Below are 15933 nucleotides of genomic sequence, written 5' to 3' on the forward strand. Positions count from 1 at the left end.
AAATCACTGTTTAACATGTTGCAGATCTAGCAGTTCTCTAAATACTGAGCTCTGTATAACTCACCCACACCACTGATTGGCAGCATTCTGTGTACACTGTGCATAATCAGAAAGCGGCCAGTTGGGGGTGCGGTTATATAGAGCTCATGAATATGGAGTAGCAGGTTTACTAGTCCTCTAGTGATCACTCTTATCAAGAGATTATCAAAACTACAGCAAGCACCATAGTAAGTGGCATATTGCTGGAATCAGGGTCTCTGTCTCTACATAATTTTGCTCTCAGATTTGGTATCAAAAACCTGGTGACGGATTAACTTTAAATAATATGATATACCACTAACTCCAAAATAATCAGAGAAAAAAATCTGGATACCCTATATGTATTAAAGCTGCTCAGTTGTTGAGATTGTCAGAAAGCACAAGAAATGACAGGAAAAGGCCACAAACCCCTTGATGACTAAGCAGTGTTGCCCTTAAGCTTACAATTTTTTTTATTTCGAAAGTCAAGGCAGTGATTATAGTTTTGTGGTTCTTAAAGAAACGTATTGTGGGAACTGTGCTCCATCTAAACACATATATCCTGTCGGAGACCAATACAGAGAGCCTCGAGGGCAGATCCTCTGAGGCCTTGGCTTTTGTCTCCTGGCCTAAATATGCTTTTAGTAACTCGAGCACTTGTTATACTGTGAGAAAAAAAATATACGTAACATCTAGTCACTCATGGGGAAGCCCAGCCAGAGCGGAAGAGCTTCCTGTTGCTCAACTATGCGCTTTATTTCTTCACTCCTTTTTATGAAGTGTCTCTTTCAGGCAGGGACGTACGTGGTATAAGAAATGCTAAGTGGTGCCAGAAATAATGAAAAATGACAGCAGTAAAAGCTGGTATTGGCCCTGCTGTGTTCACCAGGGCTGAAGGCCTAAGCCGTGTGTGGAACAAAGCCCTCCTAAGCCACCGCACCACGTTTTCTACTGTTTCGCCCTCACAAATGATGACTTGAAAAAGCAAGAGTGCTTGATGTGCCGCAATGGAGACTGCCGGGGCCTAATCTCCGTATGCAAATCTAACCTGACATCATGGAGACAATAAATATGTATGTTCCACAGATCTGCTGAATTCACGGTGTCGGCGTCCTTATATGAATCTGTCATGGCAGGTCAACATCTTCAGTCATGACTGATCAGAGCAGACAAGAAGCCAGAAGTGTGTAGGTTTGGTCTGCTACGATGGCTTTGTGCTGCTGGCTCTTCTGTGTGCACCAGGTCAAGGGGTCCCATGGTGGTCCTCAGACAAGCTCCTGTATCACGTCCATCATCGATGGCACCTGTGCTTAAAATCCCATTGCTTATAGTGACACAAACATGACCAATGCATGCAATTTAATTACTGATTATCAAAATCCGTTTGTGCATGTGACGATAATGGCCGCTTTATATGGCTGTTCGAAGAAAGGCCATTTGCCAGTCAGCCATTTCCTGGTCTAGCACCCAGACTGACGATTGCTCAATACGCCGTTGTTCTTTTCCCGTAGAGTATCATCTTATCGGTAGCACATCTGCTTTTTCCTCAGCACGCTGAGCTGCCGACTAGACAATGTTCACACAACAATGTTTTTTCCGTGGCAGAATTCAGAACAAAACTACAGTCCGACCTATATTCTTAAACTAGGCTGTTCAGATTAGCGGTTTTAAGTTTTTCCTTTTTTTTTTTTTTTGACCGAATCTGTGCATGGAAAAAAAAACCTGCAACATGGGCTAGTTTCTTCCATATTTCGGATGAGATTTGCCTATTCGAGTCTATGGGTGCACAAAAAAACATCTGATCACGTACAGATCAGCCTGCTAAGATCTGATTTTTATGGATACATTGCAATTCTTTAATATAGCAAAGTGTGTGGTCTTGTAAATTTTATTAACTTCTGATGTGTAGAAATGGATTGTATGTGGATGATCATACTGGTGGTGGTGGGGGAATAGAATATATATATTTTCATTTATAATAAAAATATAGATACATATAATGTTATTTATATAGGAAAATTATTTATAGGCTAAGTTCATATGAGCATATCGGTGATTTTTAAGCCAGCCTAAAAAATCACCGCACCTGACATGAGTCTCAATTGATTATTGGCTGTTTGCCTGTTTATTTAGATTGAATCATGTTTGGAAACTACCTTTTCTTACAAACAGATTCCCTTTTTATTGACTCATCTAGGGCTATTATACTGTAAAGGTACCGTCACACTCAGCAACTTTGCAAAGAGAACGACAACAATCCGTGACGTTGCAACGATCTCGTTGTGTTTGACACGCAGCAGCGATCTGGATCCCACTGTGCCATCGCTGGTCGGAGCTAGAAGTCCAGAACTTTATTTCGTCGCCAGGTCGGCGTGTATCGTCATGTTTGACATCAAAAGCAACGATGCCAGCAACGAGCATAGGGGGCATCGCAGCGTCTCCTTCTAGCCAGTCGGTACACTCCAGCTGTTTGACATGGAGCTAACAACCAGCGAGAACGAGAAGTGAGTCGCTGTTACGTCACTGGATCGCTCCTGCATCATTCTGGAGTTGCTGTGTTTGACTCTACAGCGACCTAAACAGCGACGCTCCAGCGATCTAGTTTAGGTCGGCTCGTTGTCTATATCGCCGCAGCGTGTGTGACGGTACCTTTAGGGGGAAAAAATATGCATACTATATAGTCGCTTAAAGGGAACCGGTCACCAGTTTTGTCACATATATAAACTTTGCCCATCACCTTTAAGATCATAAGAATGAGGATCCTGCGACCCCCTTTATATCCTCACATGTGCCCCTGCATACCTGTGTTTTATACTTGTCCTGCGCTGTATGTAAATTGCGCACTGCATCCTACTCGTATGTTATTTAGCGGATATCAAAGGAAAAACCGTTTGGCTACTGAATTGGATACTTCAAAATTTTCTGTCTGCAGAAATCACTCAAACATTTTTGGGCATTTAACAAAAATACAATATTGCCACATAATATACCTGCAAAGTGTAAGAGCAAGTTCACACTGACAAAAACCCAAGGAAAAATCAAAATAAAATGAGCAAGTAAATATCACTATTTTGATTTAAAAATATCCTAAACGCCGTCCCACCATGACAAGGTGCACCCATTGGGATGCTTCTAACATGTCTCTAGTGTTAAAACCTTACCATGTGTCTCAGTTGGGGCCCTCTGTTGTTCTGCCCTTATTCACATTGATGTGGTATGACATATGGTAAAGGTTTAATACTAGACAGGTTAAAACCATCCCGATGGGTACACCTCGTCAATGTGGGATGGCTTTTATGCCCTCTTGATCAAAATAGCGATAACTGTTATTTAGGCCACGCTCACACGTTGAGTATTTGATCGGTATTTTACCTCAGTATTTGTAAGCCTAAATCAGGAACTGAACAATCAGAGGAAAAGTATAACAGGAACACATCATCACTTCTGTATTTTTCACCCACTCCTGATTATGGCTTACAAATACTGAGGTAAAATACTGACCAAATACTGCTAGTGTGAACATGACCTTACATGTACTATTACGATTTACTTGCTGTAGGGTATATGCTCATTTTGTTTTGTTTTTTATCTCTTGGGTTTAGATGTATAACCATGCCAGGTTTTGAGTTGAGTCTGTCAACAAAATCGGGCATATAGACCGCCTTAATTTTCAGTGTTCTGGGGCTGTTGGTGTGAACAGAATCGTGATTGTTCCGTGGTGGTTTACAACTCCTACAGATGAGATCCTATCAGAAGTCTTGGGGTTGAGCTCGGCTCTTGTTTGTGCAGTTCTGTTTATGAATCTGCTGTGAAGAGTCCTTGATGTAAACCTCGGAGAAGGCACGGGCCTAGCTGGGGGATGTGGCTGTTTACAGATTTGACAGTGCTAACTTTCCTTTTCAAGGTAGAAATTAACATGAAATCTGCAGACGAAGCCTTTAAATTACTCTAGAGCCAGATCTTGTTCTTATACTCGCCAATATCTATTTGTCCACGTGGGAAATGAAGTATTTAGTTTTTTTTGTTTTGTCTGTTTTAATCTTTTATACAGCTGGCTGCAGCATTTGGGATCAATATGATCTGAATTTCAGTCTCCATGTAATAAGTCGCAGTACAAACATGTTTTATTTAATGATACAGTTGTAGACCCCACAAAGGCGATTAATTTGGCTGAGTCGGTGCCAGATTGGCTTGTAAATTGTTAGGTTGCATTATGGGCAACCTGTCAGCAGTCTTTCACCTCCCCTCACACCTTAACCCCCTCACACCTTAACCCCCCCCCCCACCCGAAAAAAAAGCAAAAAAAAAAAAAAACTGGGCACACATTGGAGAAATCTGTCAATCAACTAAACTTGAGATAAGCCACCTTTAGGCTGAGCCAATCTAATTAGGTCTCACCCTATAGTCCCCTCCCGGCTTTTCAAACTGTTCAGTAGTGCAGCCGGGCTCTGATTCATTCTGCCTGTGGTTTGGGCAGCAAGAATCTAGTGACAAGTTCCCTTTCAATCTTTTAGACATTGCAAGATAAACCCATCAGTGCAGTTGATGGGTTTATCTTGTTTTTTTTCACATTTATCACTTGTTTTTGTGGTGTTTTTTGTTTTTTTTTTACTTTTTTTTTTCTATAGTGCAGTATTAGTTGCTGTTTTCTTCATAAACTTTACGCAAAGCCCCGCACCCACACCCCAATTCTTATTTTTGCTTTTAATTTTTTTTTTTTTGCCACTTGTCCAAAAATTCACATGCAGAGAAAAATGTGCATGCTTTTTTGGCGTACATAAAATCACTCCAGAAAACAGAACTACAGTACATTGGCACAAAAATCTTGCGACTTTTTGAAAAGTCACAAAAAATCTGGAAAGTTTTTAAACCTTGTCCACAATTGTGAAATAAATCAAACCAACAGATGATGACTTTAAAATTAAAAAAAATAAAATAAACATGCAAGTGAATAGCCAAAAAATGTCAAGAGAGTAATGCTGAATCAGCCTCAAAGCATTTACTCCTGGTGTTGGTGTCATCTTCCTGTGTTTCTTGGACTGGTGAACAGGAGAATCCTCCGGCGGACCACCACCCTCTGAGTGAGCAGTACTTGGCACAATACACTTGAATCACTATGTACAATGGCGGGTTCTTGGGGTATGTGTCCACGGTCAGACGCTGCGTGTTTGACGCTGCAGCGTCAAACACGCAGCGTCCAGATGTTCCAGCATAGTGGAGGGGATTTTTTGAAATCCCGTGTCCACTATGCGTGGAAACCCGCACGCGGCGGGCCTGCGACTCCGGACATGCTGCGTGTCTTTTCAAATCGCAGCATGTCCGTGCTACCTGCGGCGACGCTGCGTCGCCGCAAGTAATATCACAGGACCCTATGGCGAGGGGTGCGATGATCCCGGATGTGTACAGTACACATCCGGCATCATCGCGTCCCAGAAAGGGGGCGGGGCTTAGCGCCGAGCGGCTTCGCCGCTCCGGCGATACCGCCGGCCATCCTGATCGTGGACACGCAGCCTTATTCATTTACCAATCTACCCAGTTCATTGTTCTATAAATTTGTGAATGAGGATAATGTCACATTTTAATGTCGCTGAAAAGTGGGACCCTGGAGTTGGTTACTGGTGGGCTCTTGGCACCCCTGCCTGATTCCTCCTACTCTACAAAAACATATTGTTTTCCAATGATAATGGCCTGAGTGGGGCAGATAAAAGTAATACAAGAGAGAAAAATTAGATTGAGGCCAAATGGAGGAAACAGCCGAATGTGAGTGATGACTATCTGTATAGTGCTGACAAAATTAGAAATCCGAAGTTGATGCCAGCTTTGAATTTACTGTATTCTTCCCCTTTTAGTCACTGCTACCCACATCATTGATCAGTTTTTATATTTATAATTTATGAAGTGTCCATTTATTTTTTTCTCTTTTGGAGAGGGGCTGTTTTTCTGTTTGACAGATGGCGGTGTCACTTTGGTAAATTAACAACTGATCTTTTCTTTGTCTCCGATTACACCAATTTTGTTTGGCATTGATGTAATGCAAAATTTTTTATTTTTTTTTTTTACATTGCCCGTGAGCACAACAGACTGGCCGGACTGGTGCTGACATCATACCTTGGGTTTCACTTCCTGTACGGGAAACCATTTGCTTGTACGGTTATTATTAAATATATGGTACAGTCTCAAGACCTTGTGACATGTCTACACAGCAATTTCCTTAAAAACGTACATATAGATGATGGTGATGGGACCTTTTTACGGATACTCTTCATATTACTTCTGTAGTGTTGGATGAGCAGATTACCTTAGGAGCCATTTAGACTCAGGAATCAGTCTATTTCTTAAGCAGCTAGTAAATAAAAATATCAAGAGAAAATGGTCCAAACAGTTCCAATGGGGCCATCAGCAAATGTCTTGAGGCATATGGCTGTTGGGGTGGCCCAATATTTAGTTGTAATCTGAAAATGTCAAATACAATTTTATGCATCAACAAACATTGAGGCCAAATGTTCCCTGTGAGTATATAGGAATATATTAATGCTAAGCTGTCCCCAGATTTCACAATAAAAACTGAACATTACTGATCAAATCTTGGGCCTGACAAGGCAGGTGTACTTATATGGAAAATGATCAAGAATAATTGATCAATTCCTTTGGAAATTTTCAACTGATATTTCACTGTTCATTTTAAAGCGGTTAATTGTCTTTTATTCCATAATCTTGAAAACAAAATGAACATTTTAGCTGGGCCCAAAATATAATTTTAGGGTGAAGGTTTTTTTTTTAATTTCTCACGATGACATAACCTTATGAGGAGATGGGGGTGCTGGTTGTCACATACCTTTTACCTGACTAGTTTAGGAATAAGTCATAAATAGCCATGTCCCAAGCATGCTCAGATAACACCTTATCCGAGCACTATTGATCATATGTGTTTTGTAGGTTCACTTACAACTTTATTGCTTCTTATGTGTTGTCTTTTCTATAGTTTATCAATGCTCTAGAGTTGTCACCCTTTTCTAAGCTTCCTTCTGTGTCCTAGCTGTATGTGTCCCTGTTTCTAAGAGACGTTCAATGTTGTGGTTTCTGTGTAGAGAAGGCATTTGTGTGACTGGAGCTCTAGTGACAGCTTTTACATCCCCTGGACCTCCTCCTTTTTTTTTTTTTTTTTTTTTTTTTTTTTCTATTTTTTCTTTTTCGGTTCTCTCACATATTTTGTCTGGTTTAATAAATGGGTCATAATTTATACTTGTGAGGGTCATTCTACCTTTCTTTTCTTCCAAAAAACATGCAAGCAATGCAAATTAGAAAAAAAAAAATGCAGTCTTTTGTATTTTTTTATTGTAGTTTTTATTGAAAAATTTTGTTTTACAGAATAGACTTGTAAAAAAAAAAGTAGAAGACTTGTACGCTATCCGATTACAATGAAAACAGATTAAACTGGATACATAATAGATGTGCAGTAATTTATGATAAAGTTCAAATTACTTCTATATCTAACAATCTAAAAAGGAGTGAAGACTTACAATAGACATTAAAGGGGAAAGTATAAGTATAGCTATTGGGGAATGAAGAGGAAGGGAAAATAAATGACCCAGTTAACAAGGCTCTTAGATATTCAGGAGTGTCCAAAAAGTGTCCCGAGGAGACCAAATGAGACTGAATCTCTCAACCATTTCATCATTCAAAGCGGTACGATATTCAAAATGTCTTTGAACCTGGTGTAAGGGTCAAATAAAGGCGTTTTTTAAAACTGCAGCATGTCGCTTTTTTCCTGCATATTTGCAGCGGTTTTTTTTTTCACCCATGAGGGAAGTTCAAATACAGCAACAGAAGAGGCAAGAATCGGGTTTTGGTGCAAAAACTTTTAAGGAAGCTGCATCATGATTTTTTTGGGGGGCACTAAACTTTATCAGCATGCACATGAGAAAACAAAAACACCTTACATACACATTAAAAAGCGGGTTTTCCTGCATTTTTTTTTTTTTTTTTGTAGCAGCTTCGAGCAATCAATAAATTGTCTAAATTAATTTGCCAAAGCAAAATGCAACTACGCCGAACTTCTGCCGCATCAACGGTTGTATGTGCGCGATGGAGGAGGTGATATTGTCTAGCGCCACGTTGTGCATGTGACTCTGCTGCGCTTACTTGCATGGAGAGTGCCCTTGGTTTGCTGTGTGACGTGGGCAGAGGAATTTGGTAGGGTGGCGAGGGAAACATTGTAAAGTTTTGCCATTATGTCACTCCATCCAGAGGCCACATTATGTCGTAGCCAGCAGATTTAATTACAAGTAGATTTAATAAAATGACATAAAGGTGATGAAAATTATTTTAACCCTGTAGTGCCCAAGGGAGCTCACAATGGAGGGAACATGATCCTGTGTAAGTAATTTATTAAAATGGGTTTTTGTTTTTGCAAGTCACAGCCTGCGATGTGAATCCTGGTATATGAAGTCCGACCTGTGGCTTATGGGTTTGAAAGAAGACCTCTGTCACTGGCTCTCCTGTTACGTATGTTTTGTGACCACACTATATAAACTGGGACATCCAGATGATGCTGGGGATATCCATTCATTACTTGCGGAAAGAATAGACTCAGTAGACTAGTACCTAAAGGACCCAGCTATGTAAATTGGGTACAGTCTGGATCACATTGGTGCCAACACCCATGACACTTTTAAAGGGGCGGTCATGAAGGTGCCCTCGGCGGGGATCGTGTGCCCTCGGCGGGGATCGTGTGCCCTCGGCGGGGATCGTGTGCCCTCGGCGGGGATCGTGTGCCCTCGGCGGGGATCGTGTGCCCTCAGACCTTACCTACATGCGCTGTAAGTGACCCGCTTTGTACAAGTGGCTCTGCTTCTGACCTTGTATTGCATAGATAGCCGTTCCTCTGAATGGCCAGCCATGGAATACTACATTTTTTTTCTGGCTGGTTACAGATTTCCCTGCCTAAATAGTCTGAGTGTCTGGTGAAACGCAATTTTTAAAGTGCTGCCATTAACGGCTGTTCAGTGAAAATTAGGGAAATGAAGCTTTGTTGCTATAGCCTCAAATTACTATTAAAAAAAAAAATGTAAGCCATGTAATCCATCATATTCCTGAGATCTGCATAACTTCGCCTCTACCAGTGATTGGCAGCTTTCTGCCTATGCACAGTGTACACAGAAAGCTACTCATCAGTGATGTTGGCGGGGTTATATGCAGCTCAGTATTTAGAGAATTTATAGATGAAACTGGTACAGCGAGCAGCCCAGTAATGAAAATTTGTGTCTTTGCCCCGTACATCATGTTGCCCTCTGTTACGATGGCAAAAACCTGGTGATGAATTCCCTTTAATCCTGTGTGCTCAATACTTAACCAGTAACTGAGGAAATCCTCAAAACGTAAGAAATTTATCAAGACCCATCATCAAGATATCCCAATATTTTATCATCAATAATATTTTAAGGGTTGTACAGAATTAGAATAGCATGGCTGTTTTCTTCCATAAATAGCACCACAGCTGTCCTCAGGTTCTGTGTGGCATTGCATTCAGTCTCATTCACTTCTGTAGAACTGAGCTGCAATACCATACTAAACCCTTAGAACGGGGGTGGCGCTATTTCTAGATAATAGCAATGATGTGCTTCGAATCCTATAAGGGTCCTTTAGCCATGAAGTCATTCTGAAGCTATGCAGGTTTGTAATCTCAGATGTGCCGAACTCATGTGATCACGAGGTTGGTGTCGTCTTCTCATTGTGTATTACCATCTGGTAATGAAGTACAGGTCAGTAGATAAAGGGCCAGCTTGATTTGAAGGAGCAGACTTTTGGGAATAAGTTGTCTGACAACCCAACCAGTAGCTGTCAGGCAATTTACCACTAAGCCATCAGTCCGTCCTTGGTCCCCTGCGTGTGCAGTCCTCAGAGAAGAGGATTTGGGGTAATAGTCCTTCTCCCGCTATCCTGCTTCAGGAGTGATATTTTTATAACTTGGGTAGGAAATCCCTAAATAAAAATATAATATTTGTATTTTCTTTTCTGTAGTCTGTAATTAGTATATTATTTCTGTAGTGAAACCTTGTCTAGTGTGTGTGTGTGGGGGGCGCATGCTGCTTCCCTGGGTACATTACCGGGAGCAGGCATCAAGATGTGTTCATTTGTTCATTTCCATTCTGTGTATTTAATATTCTTTTTCTTTTAAATGTAATAACAATGACAATTTAAAAAATCTATTTTAGGGAAGTGTTTCCATTGTTTCTAATCTGCTGCAAGATGGTGGTTAAAAAAAACAAAGTAAAGTAATGTCTGCCTGCTTTATTATAGGTTACAAGATGGAGCTCAGAGTAGGAAACAAGTACAGACTGGGCAGGAAGATTGGAAGCGGCTCCTTTGGAGATATCTATTTAGGTAAGCAAAAAAAAAAAAAGTATATTGTCAGCGACTTTTGGATAAATTGTCAGGGGAAAAAATTAGAAATTGTTTTGGCAACCTTCCTATTAAAGTAAAGGTGCACACTTGCTTGACTTTAGCTTGCATGTCTATCGGACAAAGTAGTGAGAGCGTGGCTTTGTATAAACTACAGTGTTCTAGCTTTCGATAGCCAAGCGTTAGTCTTCAGATTAGTAAGTAGAGGGGTGTACGCTGCTGCTAGACCCCTCTGTCATCACTCCACTCCCAATGTTACAAAGTATAGCATTTGTTGATATTGTGAGGCTATGTGCACACGTTGCGGATTGGCCGCTGCGGATTCACAGCTGTTTCCCATGCGTTGTGCAGTACTATGTAAACTTATGGAAACCCAAATCCGCAGTGCACATGCTGCGGAAAATGCCGGGCGGAAACGCTGCGTTGTATTTTCCGCAGCATGTCAATTCTTTGAGCGGTTTCCACCTGCTCCATAATAGGAATCCGCAGGTGTAAAACTGCAGGTGGAATCCGCACAAAAACCGTGGTAAAAAACAGTAAAAAGATTTTGCAAAAACGGTGCGGAAAAATCCGCACACTAATCCGCAACGTGGGCACATGGCCTTAGTCTTCACTTTACTTGTACACATTTTTCCAAAACTGCTGTGTTCAGCCAACAGTCCTAATATACAGTTATATGAAAAAGTTTGGGCACCCCTATTAATGTTTTATAAAAATTGGTTTTTTTTTGCAACAGCTATTTCAGTTTCATATATCTAATAACTGTTGGACACAGTAATGTTTCTGCCTTGAAATGAGGTTTATTGTACTAACAGAAAATGTGCAATCTGCATTCAAACAAAATTTGACAGGTGCATAAGTATGGGCACCCTTATCATTTTCTTGTTTTAAATACTCCTACCTACTTTTTACTGACTTACTAAAGCACTTTTTTTGGTTTTGTAACCTCATTGAGCTTTGAACTTCATAGCCAGGTGTATGCAATCATGAGAAAAGCTACTTAAAGTGGCCACTTGCAAGTTGTTCTCCTGTTTGAATCTCCTCTGAAGAGTGGCATCATGGGCTCCTCAAAACAACTGTCAAATGATCTGAAAACAAAGATTATTCAACATAGTTGTTCAGGGGAAGGATACGAAAAGCTGTCTCAGAGATTTAATCTGTCAATTTTCACTGTGAGGAACATAGTAAGGAAATGGAAGAACACAGGTACAGTTCTTGTTAAGGCCAGAAGTGGCAGGCCAAGAAAAACATCAGAAAGGCAGAGAAGAAGAATGGTGAGATCAGCCAAGGACAATCCTCAGACCACCTCCAGAGAGCTGCAGCATCAACTTGCCGCAGATGGTGTCACTGTGCATCAGTCAACTATACAACGTACTTTGCACAAGGAGAAGCTGTATGGGAGAGTGATGCGAAAGAAGACGTTTCTGCAAGCACACCACAAACAGAGTCGGCTGAGGTATGCAAAAGCACATTTGAAGAAGCCAATTTCTTTTTGGAAGAAGGTCCTGTGGACTGATGAAACCAAGATTGAGTTGTTTGGTCATACAAAAAGGCATTATGCATGGCGGCCAAAAAAACACAGCATTCCAAGAAAAACACTTGCTACCCACAGTAAAATTTGGTGGAGGTTCCATCATGCTTTGGGGCTGTGTGGCCAGTGCCGGCACCGGGAATCTTGTTAAAGGGCCACTGTCACCCCCCTCCAGCCGTTATAAACTAAAAGAGCCACCTTGTGCAGCAGTAATGCTGCATTCTAACAAGGTGGCTCTTTTAGTTTTAGGTTCAAGTATACCCCAAATAAAGCGTTTTTATACTTAGCCACAATTCCTGTCTCTAGCCAGGTAGGCGGGTCCTCACTCCCCAGCTTGACCAGCTCCTCTGCCGTCACTCCAATCCAATCTATGCATTATGCAGAGTGCGGGGCGGGGATTCCAAAGGTGGCTGGCCGCAATGCCCGCGCAGGCGCAGTGTGCAAGCCTGGCTGGGATGTCAGACGGCCAGAGCTTACTGCATCTGCGCAGGACACCAGTACACAGCGCAGGCGCCGGTTTTGAAACGATAACAGCGCTGAGGGGGCGGCGCCGAAAGCGCAGGAAGATTGGAGTGACGGCAGAGGAGCTGGTCAAGCTGGGGAGTGAGGACCCGCCTACCTGGCTAGAGACAGGAATTGTGGCTAAGTATAAAAATGCTTTATTTGGGGTATACTTGAACCTAAAACTAAAAGAGCCACCTTGTTAGAATGCAGCATTACTGCTGCACAAGGTGGCTCTTTTAGTTTATAACGGCTGGAGGGGGGTGACAGTGGCCCTTTAAAGGGGTATTCCCATCTCCAAGATCTTATCCCAATATGTAGTGGGTATAATAATAATAGCAAATCCCTCCAATTAGAAATGTAGTATAGTTTTTCCAATTAGTTATGTATCCTATGTTTCCTCATGTGCAGGCATTGCAAGACCTTGGGTATCCATGTTATAGTGACAGCTAGCTAGTTGCGAATGGTCATAACCACGGATACCTAAGATCCTGCAGTGCCTGCACATGAGGAAAGAAACAGTGAATCACAAATACTATACTACATATCTAATTGTAGGGATTTGCTAATATTATTATTACACCTACTACATATTGGGATGGGATTACTCTTTTAAATTGTCCCTACGCCTTTTAATTGTTGGCTGAACACTCAATCAACCAACAACTATTCCTCCGCGTTCTTGTATGCAAACGTAAAATAGCAAAAGCGTATTTAAAAAAACCTAAGGTGTACACGCTGTGTTTGATCAAAAAGCATAAAAGCCATCCCACCATCTGTAAGGTGACCCTTTGCAGGATGGTCCTGCACTAATATTAAAAACCTTACCCACCCTGAAAAGGGTCATCTTCTGGGATTTCTTTTATGCTTTTTTTTTTTTTTTTTTAATGAAAAACAGTGTTTATTAAGAACCCTATATTATTTAAATGCGCCTTTGCCATTGTACTTATTTAGCTACAGCAGGGTATATGATCATTTTGTTTAGGCACCGTCTCACATAGCGATTTACCAACGATCACGACCAGCGATACGACCTGGCCGTGATCGTTGGTAAGTCGCTGTGTGGTCGCTGGGGAGCTGTCACACAGACCGCTCTCCAGCGACCAACGATCAGGGGAACGACTTCGGCATCGTTGAAACTGTCTTCAACGATGCCGAAGTCCCCCTGCCGCACCCGGGTAACCAGGGTAAACATCGGGTTACTAAGCGCAGGCCCGCGCTTAGTAACCCGATGTTTACCCTGGTTACCAAAAAAAACAAACAGTACATACTCGCCTTTCGGTGTCCCTTGCCGTCTGCTTCCTGCTCTGACTGAGCCGCCGTACAGTGAGAGCAGAGCGCAGCGGTGACGTCACCGCTGTGATCTGCTCTCACTTTCCGGCCGGCAGTCAGTCAGAGCAGGAAGCAGACAGCGATGGACCTGACGGACATCAGATGGTGAGTATGTACTGTTTTTTTTTTTTTTTACATTTACGCTGGTAACCAGGGTAAACATCGGGTTACTAAGCGCGGCCCTGCGCTTAGTAACCCGATGTTTACCCTGGTTACCAGTGAAGACATCGCTGGATCGGTGTCACACACACCGATTCAGCGATGTCAGCGGGACCTCAACGACCAAAAAAAGGTCCAGGCCATTCCGACACGACCAGCGATCTCGCAGCAGGGGCCTGATCGCTGGTACGTGTCACACATAGCGAGATCGCTACTGAGGTCGCTGTTGCGTCACAAAACTAGTGACTCAGCAGCGATCTCGCTAGCGATCTCGCTATGTGAGACGGGGCCTTTTCTTGTAGGTTTTGTCTGTTTAATGGACAATGTGAACACTCGTTTATGTGCTGCATGTATACCAACTTAAACCCAAGCTCAATTTTTGGTGTTTTTTTTTTCTTTGTATTGTTGCATTTTGTGCATGCCAGGGCATGGCGTCTCTTCCTTGAGCTGGATAGTACATTTAAATAGCTTCCCATGACTGGTGTCCACAGTTTGAGACTCGCTTCATTGTCTGCCCTTATACACATTGAGGTCAACTCTGACACATGGTCCTACACCAGTATTAAAAACCTTACCATGTGTCAGAGTTGATCTCAATATGTATAAGGGCAGACAATGAAGTGGGTCCAAAACCAGGGGTGTCAAATTGCATTCCTCAAGGGCTACAAACGGGTCATGTTTTCAGGATTTCCTTGTATTGCACAGGTGATCATTTAATCACCTGCACAGAATGATTCCAGCACCTTGTGCAATGAGAAAGAAATCTTGAAAACACGCATGGTTTGAGGCCAAAAACTATGGACGCCAACCATGGGAAGCTTGTTAAATGTCATATCCAGCTCGAGGAATGACTGCTATGCCCCAGCTTGTACAAAATGCAAAAATACAAAGAAAAAACACAAAAAATATTGAGCTTAGGTTTAAGTTGGTATACATGTAGAACATAAACGCGTGTTCACATTGGCCATTAAACAGACAAAACCTACAAGAAACAAAATGATCATCTACCCTGCTGTAACTAAATAAGTAAAAAGGCAAAAGTGCAATTAAATAATATAGGGTTCTATATGTACGAGTGTACATTGGTCTTCCATGGGGAGAGGGTAGTCAGCTTCTGCCAGGCAATTCTAATGGTGGCTCATCTCCCCTAAAAGCAAATGGATAAGATGTTGAAATCCAACTGCCCTATTCTTGTCTCCTCTGATATCCCTTGGTCAGGAGGACCGTATACATATGAGATACTTAACAGATTCTGTTGAAATCTACAGGATGGGCTTGACCAGCTTTTTTTCTGTGCATGGGGGCACTGTAAAGGGCATGGCCACATTTTAACAAATGTATGATTTTGTGGCACTTAGTAATTTATAAGTATTACAGGTCCTCCCTCTGTACTTGTTAGTACAGCCCTCCTCACAGACGGCTCTAATGTCCACATAACGCCCGCTGATGGAGGACTGGTCTGGTCAGCAAGTGCAGGAGGAGAATGATACCTGTATTACGAAGTGCCCCAAAATCATGTCCTCCACACAATTGTTAGAATGAAGATAAAATGATGAACCCTTTTAAGAAATTGTGTGAACTAAATACCCATTCTTAACTTCATCCTAGTAGGTATCCTTCTACCTGTTACTGAACACAAAATTACTGGTACTTTTAATACTAAAAACGGGCAACTTTACATTCTTCCATGTGTAATGTTTGGCGTGGGGCGGTGCGTGTAACGTTTGGCAGCGCATGTAACGTTTGGCGTTGGGTAGCGCGTGTAAGGTTTGGCAGTGCGTGTAACGTTTGGTGTTGGGCGGCGCATGTAACGTTTGTTGTGGGGCGGTGCGTGTAACGTTTGGCAGTGCATGTAACGGGCGGCGCGTGTAACGTTTGGCGGCGCTTGTAACGTTGGGCGGTGCGTGTAACGTTTGGCATTGGGTGGCGCTTGTAACGTTTGGCGTTGGGTGACGCGTGTAACGTTTGGCTTGGGGCGGCACGTGTAATGT

The 15933-nt window shown here is 42.2% G+C and overlaps 1 protein-coding gene across 1 annotated transcript in view; it reads left to right on the forward strand.

The window, feature by feature from the left end:
* The window catches only part of CSNK1E (casein kinase 1 epsilon), a 58729-nt gene that overhangs the window by 12219 nt on the left and 30577 nt on the right, over positions 1–15933 (forward strand). The window contains exon 2 of the mRNA XM_077276987.1: positions 10318–10401. Coding sequence (XP_077133102.1) covers positions 10318–10401 — 84 coding nt within the window. The remainder of the gene's footprint in view (positions 1–10317; positions 10402–15933) is intronic.

Source organism: Ranitomeya variabilis, chromosome 8 (assembly GCF_051348905.1).
Source record: "Ranitomeya variabilis isolate aRanVar5 chromosome 8, aRanVar5.hap1, whole genome shotgun sequence".
Taxonomy (NCBI): Eukaryota; Metazoa; Chordata; class Amphibia; order Anura; family Dendrobatidae; genus Ranitomeya; species Ranitomeya variabilis.